Consider the following 23755-nt stretch of genomic DNA (forward strand, 5'->3'; position numbering starts at 1 on the left):
TGCACTCGAAGCTTAACAAATGCGTTTAATAGAATCTTTCATCCGCGAATCGATCAATTATTATCAAGTGATGCAGGCCCATATACTAAAGTACAAAGTTGTTTGGAAATAAACCTTCACCTTGGTGCCGCGACCGTTTTTTTTTTTCTGTAACCCAATATAGGCGTTTATCGTGATACGTGTACACGCGTGCACACACTCAGGTTTGTTTACATACTCTATGTGGACATTCGTTTGTTTTCGTGTAGTTAAGAAAACCGTCGGTACAAAAAAATTACTTTACTTAAACTGTGAAACCTCTTTCACCTCCATTTTTTTGGAGTTGAAAGGTTTCTTTTGTATTGGGGAAGTAAAGTCAGAAACACAGCCCTTCGTAACTGACGCATGTTCAAAATCGCACAAACAATAGAAAAATTACCAGTGTGTCTGCTGCCACCAAGCGTTTCGAAAAAGTGACCGTTGTGAGGGTCATTGACACAAGGCATGCTGATCTTTAAAAGACTTTTATATCAAGTCTCCATCAATTTTGATAATTTCTCTGCATTGTATAATTGCTCGGGACTGTCAGTTTGATACTAGTAAATGGGCGTGGTCTATACGCGCGTCGCCTCACCTGTCTTGAAGACGAGCCAATCAGAATTAGTGCATTTTTTTCAATCATGGCAGGCTGTTGTATTAAAGACTGGTGACTTCAGTCTAGCCGTGCTTCACAATTGGACAGCCTGAATGCCGAGCGCAGCATCTGTTTGGGTGGTTCCCACGCCTTCTGCGGCCGTCTTCTTCGTGTCCCGCATATATATGACATTCGAAGTGCGATCTTATGGATTTGGTAAGTGAATTTTCGTGAGTTTTCGCCCCTCCCCCACCTTCTTGAATGCCTTTGTTTTGCCACTGCAATTTCTTTATCTCAAGTGGTGGGTTTTCGCGTTTTTATAAGTGAAAGAAGCCAATTCCTTTTCTCGTTCTACAATATACGCTCTTAAGATATACACAGATTTAGGCCTAATTTTATTCTCACATCAACTTCAGTTGAGTTTTGCTTGATCACACAATTTTTACCAAGTCGGCAAAATGAACTCAGGATGACACCTTGCCAAGATAAATAATCCCGTGATGAGGTCAACTAATTGGTGGCAGGATAAGGGGTCGTAACTATTATGTGTAAAAACCAGCAAATGCTGGAAGGTCTAAGCAAACAGCAAAAGCGTTTACTATAAAGAAAAAGCATTATAAGGAAAAGCAATTGGTTAAATTCGTATGAATCAAAGTTCACTTTTACTGTTTTACGTTTTCTAATTGAAATGGTAATAAATACTTCATAATTGTGGTTGAGTGAACGTCAAGCAGTGTATGGTCTTCAGTCTGTGTGTGCATACAGACACACACACAGAGCAACCCGTAAGCTAAACATGCTTTATTTATTGATACGAACATCAAGTTGCTGCTTTGCAGTCGGTACTCCCCCCCTTTTCCCTCCCCTGGATGTTCCCTGCCATATTTCTTTCCTCAAACCGGTACAGCTTGTATTCTGATTTTAGACACTCTCTCCCCCATGCATACATTACCTTTGCCTGCCGGACCACATTTTATTCAAGCTGCCACTCTGCATACTAGTATTTACTTCTCTCTTTTCAAGTTTGCCCCGACCCAGCCTTGAAAAACGACCAGTAAAAACACTCCAAATCTGAAGCATTTACTCATTCTGTTCGTACCAAACAAAGAATATGCCTACAGTCTGGCAAAAGCTACTAAGGTAAATACTTTTAGTAAAAAGACAGTACCTTTAGCTTTTAGCAAATGCATTCCAATAACAGTATTTGCTTCATTTTTAGTCGAACAGACGCATGTTAATGTTTGAAAATTTGTAGTAAAAGCAAAAGCTAACTTTTATACATACGCATGAATGATTTGCAAAAATACAATTATGTCATCGACTCGGCTTACTAGTATCAGGACGAGACTTCCAAAGATACGTGTCATCCAGCATACGTGCGAGTGTATACCCGTAGAGCGTTGTTACTAATGCACGGGCCGCCGGTCGTCTCATCATATCGACTTTAGTTCCCCTCGACTTGGTGAGATAATTTATCTGGGCACGTCATCACATCGAAACACAGTCACCTCGACTTTAGTAAGTCAATTTGGCGAGATAATCTAATCCATTCAATCCTTTATTCTCTCCTTTAGTTCACATCGTCAACGATGCATGCCAGCTCTAATTATTTTATGCAACTTTCCTTCCTTGACAAAAACCTACCCGCTCTCCCCATAAAAAAAATCCTTTCAAATTTTTTTTTTCGAAACCGATTTTTCATAAAGTCCCTTTGCTTTTTTTTTAAAGGTTTTTAGTACAGTATTCTGTTGAGTGATTTGGATTTTTTATTTGTGAAGTACGTGTTTTGCGATTTCAACTATTTTAATGACGCATAATTATTTTTGCGAATTACACGTCATATTTCGGCAGACGCGTATAAGTACACTTTCGTCCGGAGATCGCCAAACTGTAGTGTTTCATTGTGTTTGCTAGACAAATACCTATAAGGTCTGGGGCACAGAAAATCTACACAATACCTTACATTTGCGGAGACAATTTTCAAACCCCCCAAAAAGAGGCTTGTTTACAGCCAGCACGCGCGGTATAGCGATTTTGTCAGTAGTGAATTTGGGCAAATCTGTCAAAAGCCGCATAAAATGCATATCACGTTCGTGACAGTGTCAGGATTGATGTCGGCTGCCACACTCGTAACAGACTTACACACGTGCCAATTCCGGCCCACGCGTTTGAGGCTTCTTTAGGATCGGAAACATGACTGGAATTTCAAGTACAAGTACTCCAACGGCTTAATTTTTTTCAACCAAAATGTTGTGTCCTGAAATTCTTTCACGCGGTTAATACACGAAAATAACAAATTTTTCAAGATGTAGTTTTACTTTAAACAAATATCCCAACTAATACGCGACCCTGATGGGCGCTTTCGTGATAACCTAAGCTGGTCCAGTGCCTAAGCATTTTTTGAAGAACTCAATTATAAAACGCGGTATCGTAAAAATTAAGTGTCACATAATTATATCATGTTCGTGTACAGTTTAGGCAAGTATAACGTTCGGCAATACGTCTAGTTGTGTTGTTTTGTAGCAAGGTCTGAAAGCTGCGGTTGTCACGTTCGTGGTGTACATTGTGCCAGCAACAAGACCTGACACGTGTGACTCGAGTTCGTGACTTCGTATCGTAAGTGTGTGCTTGAGTTTGTTGTTGGTGTACATTGAGGACACACACGTAAAACATCATCGGTGAATCGAGGACAGGGACCAAATCGAGGACGACCTCGATTAGAAAACGTGTTCAAAACCAGTGAGAGCTGTTGCGAACAAGTTAAAAGTACAAACAAAGGAAACGAAAATCCTCGATTTTCCTCGATAAACAAACGTGCATGTGATTCCAAAACTGCTACCCTGTGGAGACCCGGGTATAATACGGAACAAAAAAGATGTAAAGCTATCCACAATGACATTTCTAAAGGTGTAAGCACCCGTAGGCCTACATGTACGATACACAAATTCTTACAAAATCCTTTCAAAATGCACTGTAATTAAAATTCCTTATAATCTTATCTAATTGACAGCCCACATTCCTCCATTCCCTCCACATTTCCTCCCCCACAACCTTCATATAGAACGTGTTCACAAAATGGGTGGGGTACTACCTATATTGACGGGGTTCGAAATTAGCTGTAGCCCGCTAGCCAAATGCTAGTCAAAACAGCGGCGGGCTAGTCAAACTTTTACTTAACTAGCCCGGCTGGCGAGTGAAACATTATTGGGATACGGCAAAGATGAAGGTACAGGAAGAATAAATCATCAAATTCTGAAAGAAAACCCCATCAATTCGTGTCTAATTTTATCAACTGTTTGAAAGGGTTAAATTATTAGATCTGTTAATCAAAAACATTGACAAAATTGCCTCAGAATTGAGCCTGAAAATACGCCATTTTGTATTTGAGATAAGAAAAAAATGCGGGCTAGTGAAAATGCCCGCGGGCTAGTTAAGAGTAGACCGGCTGCGGCTAGTGAACAAAAAAGTTAAGGTCGAACCCTGATTGACCCACTGCACTACACCCCCCCCCCCCCCCCCACGCCAAAATAATGGGGGGGACGAAAGAAAAAAACGAAAAGAAAACTAAATTAATGCCATTTTCTATTCCTTTTCTCTTTAAACAAAATGAATGCCAAACTTTCAGTCCAATAATAAAAACCTTTCTGCGGGAATGCGAATTGAAATAAATTGAATTTACTAATACACAATGCGGTGCGGTGAATTACTTCCTCCAGCTTTATAGAAAAATTGCTATTGTTGGTACCAGACCAACAGTCTAAGATTCAATGTTCGTGCCTCTACCGTACTTACATCCAGTCTAGACTTCAGCACGCTGTATGTAAGGCATGTCGTCGAATAGCCCAGGTTGCTATGGACGACGTCTTCATTGCATTACGAATTTGAAAGTACTACCTGACGCCATAGCGCAAACATCAAATTGCAAACGAGCGAAATGTGTAGTCTATAAAGAGCTATAGACGTGATTACAAGTCGTTAGACTCTCGTTTTTGTCCGTTGTCGCCACCGATATCCACGGCGCTGTGTAATTGTGTTATAACAATCTGCTGGGTTTCATGTCTAATGAGAGACAAAGTACACGTTTATTGGGGTCGAGGAAGTTAAGAACAACCATTCCTGTGCTGGAGTGCTATAGGACGCACATGGCGCGACGCGGCGGTCGGAAAATGTCTCTTCTACATGCTACTTTGCTTGTAAAATTAGTAACATATCACGTGATTGAATAATCATGTGATTTGAAATTACATCATATAGTTTACAAATATTGACTGCTTCACTGAGTGGTGGTTTTATATAGTAAAACTAGCCTTCCGAGGTGATCCATGGACATTCTATTGTCCCGAGGCGAAGCCGAGGGAAAATAGAATGCTCCATGGATCACCCAGGGAGGCTAGTTTTACTACACTACGATATAAAGCAGTCAATTTAATCTAAATACAACAAAAGTAATTTAATCTAAATACAACAAAAGTGTATATCAATTTGAATATGAAATTACTTGAAAATTTAATTGCACTTTTAAACACTGCCCCTTCACGAAATGTTTGAACCCTGCTCTGTAGCGCTAGCATTTTGGGAACAATACACGCAAAACCGTATGCATTTGCACACAATACCGGTCGATGTGCATAGCACTCTGGTTGCTAAGGGGGGGTGTCGGACGCTTCGCCCCATTTCCACGTCGCCCCATGTCACTTCGCCCCTAACCACTTCGCCCCATCCCCACTTCGCCCCATCCCCACATCGCCCCATCTCCGCTTCGCCCCATCCCCACTTCGCCCCATCCCCGCTTCGCCCCATCCCCACTTCGCCCCATCCCCACTTCGCCCCATGTAGTATGAAAAAGGTGAAGGCTAGGGGTGCAGACCAAATAAACTGCCAAAGACCCCAGATAATAAATGCTCCCAATTCTAGAAACTTAGGAAAAATACAAACTCTCTGATGAGGTGCTCGAGACACAGATGAGAGAAATGATGGCTCTATCCCATTCAGAGACGCCTCTCCTATTGGCTTGTGAATCATCAGCCGCTGGAAGCGGCTGGATTCAAAAGAATCCGTAGGTATGGGTCAGTGAGTTAAAAGGAACTCACTGCCTTGAGGAAAATGTTCCGTCAAAATTTGTCTGATATGTGACACTTACAACTTCATTTAGATGAGATTGGTTCCTCCAAGAGTGAAATTAGGATGTCAAAGGTATTGTCGTTCTCAGATAAGTGGGAGACGGGTTGGTATAGCCGGGTTGGGAACAAAGTTGGATCTTTTACTTCAAGCTTTTTTCTTGGTAGGGGAGAGCCTAGCTTGAAAGGTTGGTTATGAATTGTTCATTTGGTGATGGGCTAATTCTTTCCGTTGGTTAGCAATTAGTGAATCTGTTGAAATTGTTTTTTAAGCCAAAAAAATAGATGAGATTTTTTTTTACATGTAACGGCTGGGGCGAAGTGGGGATGGGGCGAAGTGGGGATGGGGCGAAGTGGGAATGGGGCGAAGTGGAAATGGGGCGAAGTGGGGATGGGGCGATGTGGGAATAGGGCGAAGTGGGGATTGGGCGAAGTGGTTAGGGGCGAAGTGACATGGGGCGACGTGGAAATGGGGCGAAGTGTCCGACATTCCTAAGGGGATAGTACTTTGGTTGCTATGGGTATAGTACTTTTGCCGTGCACATCAAGATAGCAAAAAATAGCGAATGCCATGTGCCTCGCTCTAGGCCAATCAAGATACAGAATCTGTGGGCGAGGTGTTATAATTTAGAATACATGGCGAAAAGCGTGCGAAAAGCTGCGCTAGGTCGGTGGCCACAATGCTGCAGGTTGCGGGTTCGAGCTCCAATTTTACGACAACCAACTCGCGAACGGTGTTCCCGAGCAGGATTTTCACTCCCCACTTATTGGGGAGTAGATGAAGAACGTCAAGAACAATGATGGCGGACTTCCCGCAACTTGCGTTAATTTTTTTGTGCATAATATAATTGAAAACACTCGTTCAGTGCAGGAGTAGTAAGGCGACCTTTTTTTTATTGTACGTGAAAACAACAAAGCTGTTCCGGTATTTGAATTATTTTCATAAGATCACTAGTTTTCCCTTTCTGTTTTTATTCGGCGTTTAAATATGGCGGATGTCATCTTTTTAGTTGCGCGGCCAGCTCCACGCAATCCACATGCACTTGAGCGTTCGTGATGGGCAACCCGAGAACACTGTTCGCGGGTCAGTAGAGAACGGGGTTTGCAAAGAAGCCCCGTGATTCCGGACAGCCAGGTTACTTATCCGAGTGGCAAATCCATTATTTTTTTCTGTTTTGCAAGGTTTGGGTATAGTTGAGGCGTTGTAGACAACAAAGTATGGAACACAACGAATTCGTGTTCATGCATGAGTCACGTGATTGTGCCATGTAATTTCTGGAAGGAGTAGTGTTTTGAGTTTTAAAACTGAAAAATCAGGTTTTGACCCTAGTGACCCCATGATGACCTTTGACCCCAGTTTGGTCATGTGACATGTTGGGGCTTGGCTGCTGATACTTTCGACAAAGTTTGGTGGATGATTGGTCAAAATATTGGTGGATGATTGGTCAAAATATGTAGGAGCAATGTGTTGAATGAGGAGGATTATATGTTGAAGATGTTCGAGTATAAATATCATGTTTAATGATTAACTAAATCACATTAAATATTTTTCTTTATTCGTTAAAATGATAACTATACCCGATGCCAAAATGTACTCAAGCATAGCCTGGGCATCAGCCGAACTTCGTCGCAAGGTTTCGGCAATGCCCACAAGAAGTTATGTTTCCAAGCATTGTGACTTGGAATACTAGATCATTTGAGATGATGAAAATAAATTTGGAATGATTAATGTACACTCGGGGAACAACATTATAATGATGCAGGCCTAACATTGTGTGCACTAACACATCCACAATAGGGAGGTTTCGCAAGCGAACGCATACGCTTACACTTACGTTTAGCTATCCGTATCCGTTTTTTACTTACGTGTAGCGAGCGAGATATGCATGTGGTCTCCACGTATGACGTCATACGCCACTCACTATCCGCTAAACGTGCAGACGACACGCATATCTCGCTCGCTACACGTAAGTAAAAAACGGATACGGATAGCTAAGCGTAAGTGTAAGCGTATCCGTTCGCTTGCGAAACCTCCCTAATAACTCCCGTTTCAACGCAATGTCCAAAGCGACAGCGAATCTTGGGACAGCTTAACTCACTTGGAAAACGAGTTTCTGGCCTTCGCTTTGAAATTAATGGTACTCTGTCATCCGTGAATGCAGAGATGCAAATAAAGTATCAATGGCCAGCTAATGATTCATCCTTTAAGATGAAACCACTTTGACAGTGTTCAAGTTCATAACTTTCACATACAAATCCATTATTTTTGGATTACGTTTTTGATACACCCTGCACAGGCCAAAGGTTTGTGACCCGTAGGGTAAAAATGTGACGATATTAACTCTCGGCCAAAACGTCGAAGAAACAAGTTCCAGTCTTAAAAAAATGACCACATACATACATGTATACCTGCATAATGGTCCGGACCACACACGGATCTTAAATGTGGGTGTTGCCCATGCGAGACGTTGCCTTATTGATGACCCCAATGAAGAGTAACTTTCGTTATTCCTTAGAGACATAACCACAGATGTTTCGTGCCTAGCTTGCCTAATTGCGATGGACTTGTATTAAGGAACTGAGCGTGGGTAGATAATGGGGAAAAGTGATCCTTGAAATCCTGAAGATCTAACGTAATTGATGGCTATCTCGGATTGAAGGTGAACACTTGCAAACAAAAAAAATAATCCCATCACGAATGCAATATCTGGAAAACACCTGCACTTAAAAATTTAACTTAACATTGTGTTTTCTCCTCTTTAATTTCAAGGAGTCTTTGCCGAGGATTACTGTTGCCACGGTCACCAAATCCTATCTTTCGGTCCATCGCACGGAGATCGCGTGACGGTAGCAGAGGACGTGTAATTGTGTTTAGGAGCTACTGCTACGTGCCCCTTCTTTCGAGGGTCAGATGAGAGTAATTGAGTGAACAAACGGTCAAATTTTAAACCGAGTTTGAGATAAACAAGTTCGGCCTGTATATGTTGAACTTCGTCATTAGACTCTAAAGTTCTCTGTTCTGCGACCTTTGTTACCCCGGAAGTCTCGCTGCTCGCTAAAATTGTCTGACAACTCTAGCAGACAAGGGCATCAGCTCTGGCCTCGATTACAGTCAGCATCCCGCAGTCGGTTTTCCAGTGGCTATACCAAAGATTTCACTGTGTGGAGCTTTCACTAGAAGCTTGAACACGTCAAGAAAGATTTCACAGGCCTTTAATAAGGAAAGCGTGCATGGTTCATTCCGTAAGGCAAACAAAGACGAGGTTTGCTTAATAGAGATGGATCTGAAAGTCTCAGTTTATCCCGAGTGACTCAGTCGGTCAGTCGGCCCATGTCAGTCAGTCAGTAAGTCAGAGACTCACATTTAGAGGACAATCGGCCTCGGGTACAGTAAATAAACAAAAATACAAACGTTCTTTATCTTGTGAAGAAAACAATTTATGGACAACACATTGTCATTGCCAGAAAGTTACCAAAAAGTCAAGCGTCACACTTGAAGCGATTGTATCACTTTCATATTCGATGTACCTGAACTTGCGTTCAGACGAACACTGAGCAAAGGGCCACCGAAGCAAATTCTTCACTTAACCTCTTTCTTCAATTGAGTTGCAGTTAGTTATGGCAAATCAACCGACGATCTATGTGACTGACTCTGTCACGTCAGGCCAGCCGTTGCTGCAGAGTTTTACCGTATCGAGCACTGCAACAGCTCTCGGTGGCAAAGTTGACTTCGGGTTGCTCTTCTCTGTCATCCTGAGCTCCATGGGCATGCTCGGCAACGCTCTGGTTTGCTTTGTCATGTTGCGCCACAGGAAGGTGTTCTACTCACCGACCAACAAGCTGATCATCCACCAGTCCTTTGTTGACCTCGTGGCTTCCACAATCTTTTTTGTCCGTAGGTTTGCGCTCGCGGTACCCCCAATCGCTGACGGTTTCATTGGGGGCTTTTACTGCCGTGTCTGGTGGTCCGAGTGGCCAATGTACGGTATGTTCGTCACTTCTACCTACAATCTGGTGGCCATATCTACGGAGCGTTACGTGGCTACCTGCCATCCCATTAAGCATCGCAACGCTTTCTCCCCGTTCCGTCTGAAACTCGTCATGGCCGCCGCCTGGCTCGCGGGCTGGCTCCCGGCTGCCCACCTCACTTTGATCTGCTACTACGACGCCGAGGTGCGCGACTGCGGCGCCTCCTGGCCAAACTTTGAGGTGCAGGCCGTGGCCGGCACCCTCATCTTCGTTCACGAGATCATCGTCCCTATCACAGTCATGTTCTTTGCTTACTCCCGGATCATCTGGTCCCTCCGTCGACGCTCTAGGGTCCGAGAGGGAGAGAACAACGACGCTGCCCGGGAGATGTTCTCCAAAGCCAATCGCAACGTGACCATCACCCTGGTGGTCGTCGCTGCCTTCTTCGCCATCTGTTGGCTTCCAACTGACATTTACTACCTTCTATACAATCTCCACGTGCACAACAACTTCGTGGAGCACCCGGTCTACCAAGTGTTCTCGGTCATTGTCGTCCTCAACCTGTGCATCAACCCTCTCATTTACTGTTTCGCTTACGATCGTTTTCGTAAGAAACTCAAGCAGGAGTTTTGCGGGAACCGCTGGCTTGCCCGCCGGGTCGGCATTGCGGAGGACGGTACAAGTAATGACACAGGTACCCGCATTACCGTAGCTGCGGGTCGCGGAGCAACTGCCGGTAATGACAAGACTCTCACCACCACTGTTCAAACGGCTGGTTGCTCCTTTCAGACTGAAACGGTGGTCGCTAGCTAAACTTAATCTGAACCCACGAAGTAGAAACCGTGCACACTCGTGGTCTAATTACAAAAGGTCAATGTCTTTGAAACCGGTAGAAGTGGCATAATATTAACTAAGTTTACAGCTACAAATATCGGAGCGAACACAATCTGACCGAATATAATCATTGTTCAATATTATGGTTTGTTTTCAAGCACAGTCTAATCAGTCATTAGTTTGGTGTTATGCACTGACGAGCTCTTTCAGCACTGTATTTAATATTGCTCATATACCATGTTTTTTGTTAATAATTCTATACAGGCTAACTCCACACAAAGGATCGTTCAAAATACATAGAGGCTATTCTGACATTGACTTAACGAGCTTATATACATGTCTTAAAATTCCGAGAATCGGGGTCTCAGAACTATGAACCCTATTATGAAAAGCAAAATGCAAAACGTATAGCTTTCGGGCTTCGATGTAACTGTCTAAGCCATGCCAATTCACATCTATTGTTTGAAGTTTCATCCGACGAGTGGGGGCGAAGACAAAAATCCTACAATTTTCGGACATTAGTATACAATCTGGTGATTGAATAATTGGCACGTTATTTGAAATAACTTATACACCCAGTTTAGATTCCACGGTAGCAAGCGTGGCATCACTCTGCAAGTTGCGGGTTCGAGTCCCAGGAATTTTACGTAGTTCCCAAAAGTTAACTTTCTTTAATTGTGTTTTATCTGTTTATTAATTATTTCACTCATCCGTGAGGGAAGAGTAGACAATATACAACATCGGTTAAAAAAAAAAGTCGACGTCACTCTCCTGGTTTAATTATTTAAACAAACCAATTCATAGACTCCTTGGAAAGGGGGGGGGGGGCACACCCATCTACCCCTTCCCCCGAAACCAATTAACCTCCTATTCAACCTTTGAAATCGTATCTATCTCACTTCTTCTTTCATCCTCTTCTTCTTAAAACGTGACCAAACCTTTTGTCATTGAATGACCAAAACAAATTGACCGACCGCGCGTGCGTCCTTGGCCATGACAGTGATCAACCTTCCTTGTATAAGCTTGCTGGAGTGGATTCCCAAGATTGAATGATAAATCCCAAAAGATTTACATGTTTATCAATATTAGGTTTTGCCCTTCACCGACGTATAAACACGGTATACTCAGTGTGTTACCTCCCTGGTGAAGTTCAAGTCTCACCCCGGAGTGATTTGTTTTCCAACTTTCACTCGGGAGGTAACGACGTGTATAAACACTGTTATATACCGTGTTTATACACGTCGGGGGAGGGCAAAACCAATATTGATTTAGATCTGTAAGTATCAACCTGACGCAAATTCCATCTTATGAATAGTTTCATTTTGTTCTTCTCTTAAACTTCCTCTCCCTTTTTGTTCGACTGATTATTTGGGGGATCGAAAAAAAAAGTGGCTCAAGCGAAGCTTGCTCGAATATCATAGACCTTATACGTTAATAAGGCGGATCTAGAGGGAAATGGTTTATCGCTGGGACATGAGTACACCGTTTGTGCATGTGATGGCTGAATTTTTTTTTTAAAGTTTTGATTGAGCCTGCCTGCCCACTTAAAATTGTGACATTCTCTCCCGACCCCCCCCCCCCCCCTTTTTTAAACGAACATTAACGTGAGGGAAATGAGCGAAATGTGTAATAAAATTGATATTTTCAAGCAACCTCGAGCAAGTTGGTCAAACATGATTTATAACGTTAAAAAAGGGTTCCGCAGGACCGTACATTGGCGTAGCCGGCGGGATGGGGGGGGGGGGGGGGGGGGGGGGGGGGGGCCTTGGGGGCATGTGCCGCAACCCCCCCCCCCCCCAAATTGCCCCCCCCCCCCCAGCGCCTCTAGCGTCAGAAGACCCCCCCCCCCCCCCCCCCCCCCCCCCCCCCCCCCATCCTGCGGCTACGACATGGTTCCACGCACTTTTAGCTGTCCATTTTAACTTCTCGAATCGATAACTGTCAATTTTGACTCAAAATTCAACATATTTTCAAGTGCTTCAGAACTGGCTCATTGTTCATATACCTTATACGCACGCACGTTCATATTTCCAACAGTTGCAGCATTTATCGCACAGTTTCAAGTAAAAAATGGTCACCTTTTCTGAGAAATGTCAAATTTTGTTTGTACAAACTAAAATGCCATCTCTTTTTCGCGGCGTATTAAACTGTAAGATAGACGAGTGTCACTTTTCGGACCAATGAAAATGCCCGTAAGAAAAATCGTCGGTGATGTTTTGAAATGTGTTCAGTGGAGCAGATCCCAGACGTCACAATGCATTCTACAAATATGACAGCATGGCCGAGACCAGTCTGTTGCCATCCACATGACAATTTTTGATTTTCACGCGCTAGTCGCTAGCGCTAGTCGATACTTACTAGACACGAAACTAATCTGGTTTCCAAGTGTGTCTTCACCTAAGTCAATGAGTCACGTTGCCATAATTGTTCACCGTCAAATTAGGAAGACAAGTGTAGCACTAGCAATGTGACAGTTGTGAAACAGAAGCCAGTGGTAGCAACACGAACGGACGGTTTCAGATGTCATGTCATGATGTGTGCGTATGCATGACGTTACATGGTAAATATTGTCACACACATTTTGTACGGTCTGATGTAGCCCCATAATGTGGCCAGTTTACTGGGTACAACTATAGAATGCAGGGCCACTTTACTCTACATCCGCGCCTCCGTACGGCTGCGTGGAGGCGTGGAACCGCAGTCGACCTACCTCTGAAAATCATCGTGGAGTCGTGGAGCCGCAGAAAATTGCGCCCTCTATCGGTGCGCGTCTCTGCGACTCCGCGCCTCCACCACTGAGAGACAGTGCCCCGTCGCCCTCCCCCCCCCTTCCTAATTTGCGCGCCCAATTAAAGCGACTCTGCGACTCCGCGCCTCCGCGACTCCAGACAGTGCCCCGTCGCCCTCCCCCCCTTCCTAATTGGCCCGCCAAATTAAAGTGACTCTGCGACTCCCCGACTCCGCGCCTCCGCGACTCCAGACAGTGCCCCGTCGCCCTCCCCCCCCTTCCTAATTGGCCCGCCCAATTAAAGTGACTCTGCGACTCCCCGACTCCGCGCCTCCGCGACTCCAGACAGTGCCCCGTCGCCCTCCCCCCCCCCCCTTCCTAATTGGCCCGCCCAATTAAAGTGACTCTGCGACTCCCCGACTCCGCGCCTCCGCGACTCCAGACAGTGCCCCGTCGCCCTCCCCCCTTCCTAATTGGCCCGCCCAATTAAAGTGACTCTGCGACTCCCCGACTCCGCGCCTCCGCGACTCCAGACAGTGCCCCGTCGCCCTCCCCCCCTTCCTAATTGGCCCGCCCAATTAAAGTGACTCTGCGACTCCCCGACTCCGCGCCTCCGCGACTCCAGACAGTGCCCCGTCGCCCTCCCCCCCCCCTTCCTAATTGGCCCGCCCAATTAAAGTGACTCTGCGACTCCCCGACTCCGCGCCTCCGCGACTCCAGACAGTGCCCCGTCGCCCTCCCCCCCCCTTCCTAATTGGCCCGCCCATTTAAAATGGATATGGATGCTTCGTTCTCAAAAAGATTCCGCCGAGAATTGCGCCCTCTATCGGTACGCGTCTCTGCGACTCCGCGCCTCCGCCACTCCAGTGCCCCGCGTCTCCGCGATTCTGCGACTCCAAGACTCCGCGCCTCCGCCACTCCAGACAGTGCCTCCAACACATTTACAAGCACGCCCTCCCTTCCGATCCTTCATGAGAAGCTTTGAAGACAAGTGCAGTGCATTCCTTCGCTGTACTTAGCACTTTTTTGCAGGTTTGCATATCTATTACTCCTATTCCATCCACGCCTCCAGGCAAAATAAAAAACCTTGCTTCGGCGTGGCCCTGCATTCTATAGTTGCTCCGTTTACTGGACTGCCTCCGTAAACATAGGCCACACGTCCACCATCTTGGAATCTGACTCGCCGAATTTTTGAAAGTGATTTCCACATTGCGACTTCAAACCCAGTTCATTTTAGCCCCACTAGTGTGGCCGTCGGTATGCTGCGCTGAACCTTTGGCCACACACCGTGGTACCGCGCGCTACTGAGGACGAAGTTTTCATAAAAATTCAGGGCAGTTTCTTACATTCTCAGTTTCTTACTTTCTTATGGTTGTATTCTATGATGTCTCACCTGTCACTTCTGGGATGCTTAGGTCTAATGATGTTCCATTTTCCGAGATATTCTTCAATCTTTCTGGAGTCCATATGCACTCGTGAAACGTCTGGTGATGGCAGCCATTTTGAATGGGACAAGAGATGACCTCAAGCTGTGACGTCGCGTGTATGCAAATTGCTTGTCGAGCGCGCGAGGGCGCGAGTTGCAAATGCGACGGCTGTTTCCTGTACCATGCATTTATCGTCAGGGGGCCACGTGCACCGATCTCTATTCAGGATCTACGGCACAGAAAACAGCCGTCGCATTTGCAACTCGCGCCCTCGCGCGCTCGACAAGCAATTTGCATAAACGCGACGTCACAGCTTGAGGTCATCTCTTGTCACATTCAAAATGGCTGCCACCACCAGACGTTTCACGAGTGCATATGGGCTCCAGAAAGATTGAAGAATATCTCGGAAAATGGAACATCATTAGACCTAAGCATCCCAGAAGTGACAGGTGAGACATAGAATACAACCATAAGAAAGTAAGAAACTGAGAATGTAAGAAACTGCCCTGAATTTTTATGAAAACTTCGTCCTCAGTAGCGCGCGGTACCACGGTGTGTGGCCAAAGGTTCAGCGCAGCATACCGACGGCCACACTAGTGGGGCTAAGTTCATTTATGCTTTAAAAATACACTCACCCTCTTAATAACAAAATTAGAACCTGCTGCCAGTGTCAGTTGCCCAGCTGCTGCGTAATTTACGACATTTTCTGGATCCTTCTTGGCAACTTGGTCCAACCATGGAGCTATCTCCATGGTCCAACTGAACAATGCCCTCGCGCAGATCGTTCACCTGTCAATCACGCGTGCAGGACGCACGCCGCAGGCCCAGTGGTAGTCCGGTTCCCAGACCAAAAGATTCTGACTATTCCTGATCATAGTTCTAGCGTGCGTGATCCAGAACTGTCAAAAGTGATTCCTAACTGTCAGGTTCAGTCCTGTACAAAAGCCATGATTTATTTCCCTTTAAGTTGAGTCTTTGTGAACATATTTGGTTTTAACTTGGAAGAGGAGAAATTTTACTATGAAATGGTGTACAGCAGTTGGTATAAAAGTGATCCAGAACTTTCACACTGACTGTACGTACCTGCCATTTGCCTACACGTTGGCTATCATTATGGCAGTTGAACGTCTGGTTCCCTGACCTGGCAATTTTCAATGTCAGGATCTTTGACTATATTTACAAGACTACGTTCGTTTGTTTGTTTGTTTGTTTGTTTGTTTGTTTGTTTTTATGTAAATATTCGGCAATTGGCCAGGATACCCCAAGAAAGTCTCTCGACTTATTTCCAGTGTCAGTGGGGTTCCTTGGTAGAAAGATGTGGCAGAGAAATTCCAGTTTCAGTGGTGGGAGGAAAATCCCAGAATGATATTCTTGGGAAAACCCACAGAATCAGAAGTCCGAGTAACTTGGACCCTACTTATCGCCTTTTTAAAAATTGTGACGTGGTCTGGCGATTAGTAGGGTCCAAACAGCATGGCCACCATCACGTGACAAAATAGAAACAATCCAACAGAAATACCAGATTTCCCCCTCAAAATGCCACAAAAATACTAATTACACAGCCTGAAATACAAAGAAAGTTCGAGGTTTAAGATGGTGATAAAATTTCGATCTGGATGAAAAGTGAAATTTACCGTTTACCGGCGAGGGCTCCGTCGCAAGTACCATGCGGCTATTCGCAACAGAGCCATCGCCGATAAACGGGGAATTTCACTTGTCATCCAGATCCTAAAAGCCTTAGTACCTTGATCTTAATCGTTGTTCTGTACTTGTACCACTACCTCTGCACTTTTCGTTGATATTTGTTCCCGTGACCGAGCACCCTTTGCACCCAAGTACGACTATACTCCACTATGGAGGGATGTACTCACTGGAAGAAGAAGTATCTAGTAATTTTGTGGCCGTTTTGAGGGTGAAATCTGATGTTTTTGTTTGGTCATTTGTATTGTGTCACGCGATGACGTCCATACCGCTTGGACATTTATAACTGCCCTTCCAGCCAGAGTGCTTTGGTAGCCTGGTTGGTAAAACATTGGACTACAGTGGAATGCCGCTATAACGAACATCTAGGGTCGAAGAGGGATCCACAGAAATTGTTCGTAATAGCGATCGTTCGGTATACCGATTTTAAGCTGCTGGTGCTCCGGTACTCACTTTTGAAAAAGCGCCCTTCAGATCTTCACCCTGCATGTTCTGGTAGTTATTAGGATTTAGGATTTCTGGCAAAAAAAGACAGGGAGTATTAAAATGCACAATGTAATTGATGGTATTTATTATCTTCCTTTTAGCGCCTGAACAGACTGATTTGCCTGGACCCACTAGATCGAAGCATGAGCTTAAAAACAAGATATGGAACCAAAGCTGAACAAGCCAAGTGAAACGACAGAGGAGGAATCCTGTCAAAAGCTATCAGGTTTTTCTCAGAAATGCCAGAAGGAAGAAAGTTGGAGCAAACGCCGGAGAAGTGTTTTTCTTTCCTTGATGCATACTTGGAGTATTTGTCCAACAGTGGTAAACTCGAACATCAACCAACTGATGTCAGAGAGCATCCTTGTAAGCAGAACGTTGATGAAGAATCAGCCTCCGTAACGATGCCTCGAAGACAAACAGTTTCCAGGAATGGAACCTGCGCACGGAACCTGGAATCAGACTTTTGGGAGGATGTGGAGAAAGAGGGGGCCAACCTGCTGCGTTGCATATCACCACTGCGAATGTCCGAAGCTCCCAAGTCGGATGTGCGCCCAAAAAAGCGGCCACGCAAAAATCGGAAGACCATGACAGACAAGCCAGTTCCATTCAGGGGTCCACAATCAGTCAGTGCAAATGGAGATGTTGTAAGAATAGACAATACTCAGGGAACACAACTATGCAAGAAAAGGAAGAGAAGGCGTAAAAGAAGAAAACATGCAGCTGAAAATGAGTCGAGTAAATCAGATAAATTAGTGGATAGTGATGGAGAAGAAAATGAAAGTGCATTCTCAGGTAAATTCAGTAGCGACCCTGAGAAAGGAAATGAGGAACCAGTAGTAGAGCAAGGTGAGACTGTTCCTGTAGATGGAGCTGATTCACAAAGAACCGCTGTGGATCCCCATCAATCTACTAACTCAGGAACGCTCAAGATGGCAGCGACAGAACAGAACACCTTTCAGCCTAAGCGACAGAAAACCCTGGAGGGCTCAGAAAATCATAACACCAAAACGAAGGGGGGGAAACGTAGTTTGAGAGAGTCGTTACGAAGACAACAAGCAATCTCACAACTTAAGACACCAAGAAGCTTCGATCCACAACAAGCAGCAAAGTCAACAGGCTTCCCGAGAGCCGGTGCGCTGATAGCTAGGTTTGAGGCAAAGCGAATGCAGCGCATCCATGCGAAGAGGACTTCCTGTAAGAGTTCAAGAATCGTAGTTAATTGCGCAGAAACACAGGAACAAGAAACCAGTTTCAGACATCGTTTTCCGAGCAAAAATTTAACTACCTCAACTGCAGTATCCGATGTGGAGTGTTCAACACATTGTGTTGACTCGTTGAAGCCACATGTCACGCCTACACCGGCAAGGTATTGCAGTGTACAGGAGCGCATTGCCGATTTCAGTGCAAAACGACAAAAGCGCATCCGTGAGAGACGATTTTCACGCAAAAGCACAAGGCAGCACAGCTCTGACCAAGACGATAGTACAGCACAAGTAGACTGTAATGTGTCAGCAAGTAAGCGTGAAGCGACCAGAATTTCAGAACCTAATTCTCAGGATCCGATGCCTTGTGTTGATCAACAACCAACTCCTGAACAAAACCATACATTCAACCCACCAGGGTTTCACGGAGTAAAAGCACGTATTGCTGCGTTTGAGGAGAAGCAACAAAGATGCAACAACAGGCCCAAAAGGAAACGTCTCAAGAATGGTAAAGATCCAAGCACACATCAGGGATTAAATAGCTCCACGGATTGCAGTCAGCAAGTAACTCCAGATGCCGATCAGCATGCCGCAACATCCACTTTCACGAATCCTGATGATTTGGAAAGCCCAATCCTGATCAAGAACAAACCCACAAGAGAAACAGACGACCTTACCATCGTCACATCAAAGAGTAACCACGACAGAAGTCATCATGAATCTCAAGTACACCAAAGAAATGCAGCAGAGTCATTCTGCTCAGATTGTGAAGACAAAACAGCTGTTGCCCCCCAGTCACTTCGATCTCCACTTGTCATGAGTATTAACCAAGGAGGATATATTGCAAGAAGCACCAAGCTTCTTCGCAGAAGTCATAACAGGAGAAGGCAAAATAGTGGGGGATCTTTCTCAGAGTCAGATACAAGTTCAGCACTTAGTCATTCATCCAGTGATGTAGCCAAGAAACTCACATCACCCGCTCAATCTTGCGTGGATCAAACTGCCCAACAATCGCCTCCTGTGGAATCCACAGATTGTACAAGATTAACCGTCCCCTCAGATTCGTTCAAGTCTTCCTTGATTGGTGCTGTCCAAGCATTGCATGCCAAAACTGTACACAGGAAGCATCACAGAAGAAAAAGAGACACTCGCGTTTCATCATCAGAATCCAAGAAACAGACAGTCAGCGACTTGGTTGATGTGCCTTCTGTAGATGGTAGACCTTCCCAACGACAATCGCCAAGTGTCTCACCTGCAGCAAAACCCTTGCCTGCTTCACAGCCTTTTGGGTTCATCAGGTTCACCCGAAGTGCACGCAGACCATTGGTGAGAAGAAAGGAAACTATCATGCTGGAGCGTCTCTTCTCAAGCAGCGAAGAGACTGATCAGGACGTGGCCAGTGCAAGGGCAGCCAGTCAGGAGTTCCTCCGTGAGAATCCAGACTTAGGGGATAAAGAAGTTGCTGCTGATTGCAATGATCTTGGCCGTCAGGGTTTCATATTTGAAGATGAGGGCAGCGTAGTCGACAGTTGTGCACTGGATGTTGTTGAAATTGATAACACAAGTGTTGAAAATAATGCAGAGGAAAATCCTAGTGAAGAACTTAAAGAAGACCCTAGCTGTCAGAAATCCAAGCAGTCATTCAAAGCAACTGAGCAGAATCAGCCGGCATTCAAAACAAAACCTCAAAATGGACTGACCCAACAAGAGTTAAGAAACTCAAAGAAACGAGCCCCAAAAGGGAAGAAATTGACCAAAAAGACTCGTACCAAGCAGACCGAGCCAAACATTGAAAAACAAGATGAAGCAATGACGACAAGAACTGCAAAGGAAGAAGGGCTTCTGGTGGATCTCAAAAATCGATTGAGCCGGCGAAAAAATAAATACAGAAAGCAAAAAACAGCTGAGAAAATTGCAAGAAATACTGCTACCAGAAAGCGTTGTTCCAGAGATGCCAAATTGAAGAACTCTAAGACAGACGGAGATGGGAAGAAGACACCAACATTGCTGGCAACATGGAGTGATGCAATTCATGCAGTGCAAGAGGAACAACATTCCCCGAGAATCCAGGACAACAGTAAGTAGAGTTTGAGGGTCTCTCACCTCCATCAGCCTTCTTTCATTACAGTGATTATTAACGTTAATTTCGCTTAACAATTTCATTGCTCTTCTAAGCATAGAATTCTGTGCCTATCACCATTCTGTGTTTGCAGTGTTGGCACAGTAGTTCTGCAAGAAACCCTGTAAGCCCAGAATCAAAAGGTTCATGCTAACCGGTGAAATATGGTGTTAGCGCAGGAGTTTCTCATCGCTATCCCTAGTGATATTCGTTAGTGTTTAAACCACGGTCACTGTACATTGGAACCATTGGAACCGGAACTTGAGTGATTAGCCAATGGGTGGTTGTAATCAGTGGTGTGTGCGTGTGTATGACAAAGTCACTAACCAACAGGATAGAAGTGCTAACCTGTTTTCCCTTTTCTTGCTGATTAATGTCCACAGGGGAAAGCTGCCAGAGAATAGTGCCTTCCTTCCCTGTGGAATGGGAAGACCCTCTGGTGCCCGGCATGCAGCAGCAAATGCATCGGCAGTATCTGCAGGACAGATTCTTTAAACTACTGTCAAAACAGGCGAAGGAAACGCACCAGACCCATCGGCATCCCCAGAAGCGATCGAACAAGAAGAAGCAACAGGCTGAAAATCATCAAAATAGGTATTTGATGAGGTTTTAAACATTCAGTTTAAGACCGGTAGGAGTCTGGATGCTGATTATCAGCACCCAGAATCCAACTGGTCTTAAACATAGTGTTTAATACCGACCAAACACATATCTATTCCCATTCATAAAATTCGGTCCAAAAGTCAAAACAAGTCAAAAATTAAAAAATTTCATTTCATGTTTTTCGAAACACCCCTCTAGCTATATAATGGAGTGTCCAACTGGCGAGTAAGTCGTAAACAACTCCTTTTATGTGCGCGATGTTGTGCAGAATGCAGCTGTGGTGGTGTGTTGTGAATGTATGACTATGAAATACTGACTCACTGGTAGTATTGCGCATGCCTACGTGAGGATTGTGAATGTTCAACCAACCAATAAAACGGTTAAAAAGGCACTGGATTTCACATGAGTCCAAATTTCATGTGACACTGAAAAAGTGTTTAAAGACCAGCCAGCCGGTCTTTATCATCCGTTTAATTGAATTTATTGCAAGGTGGTACATGTATGTGTGCAAGGAATCATGGTTCAAATGCAGTCACTCCTTGACATTTTGACCCTTACATTTCGACCCTGGCAAGACGTTTGTATAAGACCCTGCCATGGTCAAAACATCAGGCCAGCCAGGGGTTAAAGTTGTATAGAAAACCGGAAATATTAATTTTTTTTGCATTCCAAAACCTGTCTGATAATATGAAATAATAGGTCCAAATTTGTAGCAAATTCTGGTTTCTGTTTTGGAGGATATTTTCCTTAACTCCTCAAAAGGTCTTAAATTAGGTACTCAAAATTTGGTCTAAGCCAATGATGCCCCTCTTCATTGTATCTGATAAAGTAGTTGTAGCTTCGAAAGCTTATGCACAGTTTCACTCTGGTAAATTTGGATTTTGCCTGATTATAACGGCTGCCCACCACTTTTAGATAATAATATTTCAGAAGAAAATACATGACTCATGTTCAAAACACAAAATCTGACCGTAAAACTGATGTTTTAGTCTTGATTTAAATGATTAAAATCTCATTTGTATTTGAATGCTTGTGTGTAATCTGTCATTCTAACTCGGCTCAAAAGCTTCCAATGGCATTCCGTGGATAGCTATAAAAATGGATTCTTTTAGTAAAACGTGCATAACTTCTGATAGCATGGATCAATTTCAGCAATTCCATTTTTTACATGAGTGGAAGAACATGCTGATTTAAGATAAACTTCGTTGGTGTTTCAGATTTGATTGCTTTTTAATAAAATAAAAAAATAGGAGTGCACAATAAGCTCTGGCCGTGTTGCATGAAGTCTTACATGACAGTCTTGCATGGCCAGAGCTGAAAAATGCAAAGCTGAAAAATGCGATGCCAATGGCACATATGGAACAACATACTTTCGGTCAATTTTCTGGGGACAGACTAGCCTTTCGCTAAGGCCATCGTGGCTTAGAGCGGCGGAGTTGCGAAGACCCAAAGCGACTGGAGCAAAGATTAAGTCAGCACGCACGAGTGGCAACGCCACGAGGCCTTTCCCAACTTGATTTTGTTGAATTATTCAAATTTTTGTATGCAAATAAGAAGGGTGCTGAAGGTTAACCAATCACAACACGGATTTTGCCTAGTCGCTTCCATTTTTAAAACAGGGGTGAGTAAGGAAAACATTAGAACAAATAACTGTAAAGTCAGATGAATAATATACACTCAAATAATTTCTTGAAATACTTTTATAAGTAAAATAAGATAATGTAAGAACAATTACGCGGTCATGATCTCGTGGAAAACTAGACTTGCATTTTGTGTTTTAAAATTTTGTGCAAGCATCCGGGCGCGTCGACGCGTCCGGGTAGTAGCCACGCGCGCACTAAAAGGCTGATGATTGGTTGGAATTTTGCTACCCTTTTGGGGTAGCAAAAATCGAGATTATAAAGAAAAACATAAGAATTTCTGGACAAGTTAGAAAAGGCCCTCGTGGCTTTGTAACTCGCGTGTGTGGTCTCCATCTCCGGTCGCTTCGCGTTTTCGCCGCTTTGTCTAATGCAGGCAAGTTAAGCCACAATGGCCTTGGTGAAAGGCTTGGGACAGACAGACAGACCGACCGACCACCAAGTGACATGTAGAAGCTCCTGCCAGAGCTTAACAATAATTAATTTGGGTCACTTTCTTTTTGACTCGCCCTGTACAAAAGTACTCCATTTTAGGAGTCCCGAAAGGGGTGTCACACTCACTTATAATTGGAACATAGTACACTGTGGTTTTGAAACACATTAGGTCGGCAGATAGGTGATGGGATTGTGCCTTTGATGATACAAGCATGGCATTTGTCACACAGTCAGAGTATGTCATGAGAAACATATTTGGCTATAGGGCCATCGCGGATTTGTCCTTTGAAATAATTTAGGTAGAATAACAAGCAATGGCAGTCATTTTGAAAATTTGTATCATCAAAAGCACAAATCCCCCAAGTATTTCCCCTATCTGCCCCACTACATGTACAATGATAAGCCTTCATCTTTCAATTTCAGATCTGTGAATGTAACATTGTTTCTTGTTCTTTTTTTTTTCCATTTTAAGCATAAGGAGAATAACGGCGGAACTTGAAAACGACGGTTGGATTGACTACACAACCCTACCTGAGATCTTGACACTGCAAGACCCCAAAAGATTCATCCGAAGGATCAAGAAGAAATAGGGATTTTTTCCCCTCCATCATCTGTAATATTCACATTTTAGTCTTATTTATCAGATTAATTTCAAAATTTCAAAACGCTAACGGGCAATTCCGTAAAAATCCAACGTATGTCTCACCACATGATGTACATGTACAAGGTCGTTAAAGGGAAGATACAACATTTGCAAACATCAAAAAATAAGAAGATCAAATTATCACGAAATACCTTACTGGATTGTCAGGGAATGACAGTCCAAAGCATCCTGTAAACTTTTGGCTCTTGTTGTGCTGACATATTCAAGAAAACTT

The 23755-nt window shown here is 44.2% G+C and overlaps 2 protein-coding genes across 2 annotated transcripts; both read left to right on the top strand.

Annotated features, from left to right (window-relative positions):
• Nucleotides 1–674: 674 nt before the first annotated feature.
• Nucleotides 675–11876, top strand: LOC119742880 (tachykinin-like peptides receptor 86C). Its single transcript, XM_038219114.1, has 2 exons — nt 675–829; nt 8501–11876. The coding sequence occupies exon 2, from the start codon at nt 9349–9351 to the stop codon at nt 10510–10512; it is 1164 nt and encodes a 387-aa protein (XP_038075042.1). The 5' UTR covers nt 675–829; nt 8501–9348; the 3' UTR covers nt 10513–11876.
• A 913-nt stretch (nt 11877–12789) lies between these two features.
• On the top strand, nt 12790–23539 carry LOC119743122. Its single transcript, XM_038219481.1, has 4 exons — nt 12790–13093; nt 16977–20157; nt 20583–20793; nt 23350–23539. The coding sequence occupies exons 2-4, from the start codon at nt 17115–17117 to the stop codon at nt 23465–23467; spliced, it is 3372 nt and encodes a 1123-aa protein (XP_038075409.1). The 5' UTR covers nt 12790–13093; nt 16977–17114; the 3' UTR covers nt 23468–23539.
• The last annotated feature ends 216 nt before the right edge of the window (nt 23540–23755 follow it).

This window comes from Patiria miniata, unplaced genomic scaffold, assembly GCF_015706575.1.
Source record: "Patiria miniata isolate m_02_andy unplaced genomic scaffold, ASM1570657v1 HiC_scaffold_6, whole genome shotgun sequence".
Lineage (NCBI taxonomy): Eukaryota > Metazoa > Echinodermata > Asteroidea > Valvatida > Asterinidae > Patiria > Patiria miniata.

Coding starts and splice junctions, on each gene's coding strand:
- LOC119742880 (XM_038219114.1), top strand. CDS start 9,349: ATGGCAAATCAACCGACGATCTATGTGACTGACTCTGTCACGTCAGGC.
- LOC119743122 (XM_038219481.1), top strand. CDS start 17,115: ATGCCAGAAGGAAGAAAGTTGGAGCAAACGCCGGAGAAGTGTTTTTCT. Junction 20,158..20,582: donor CCCGAGAATCCAGGACAACA/GTAAGTAGAGTT, acceptor TAATGTCCACAG/GGGAAAGCTGCCAGAGAATA. Junction 20,794..23,349: donor GCTGAAAATCATCAAAATAG/GTATTTGATGAG, acceptor TTCCATTTTAAG/CATAAGGAGAATAACGGCGG.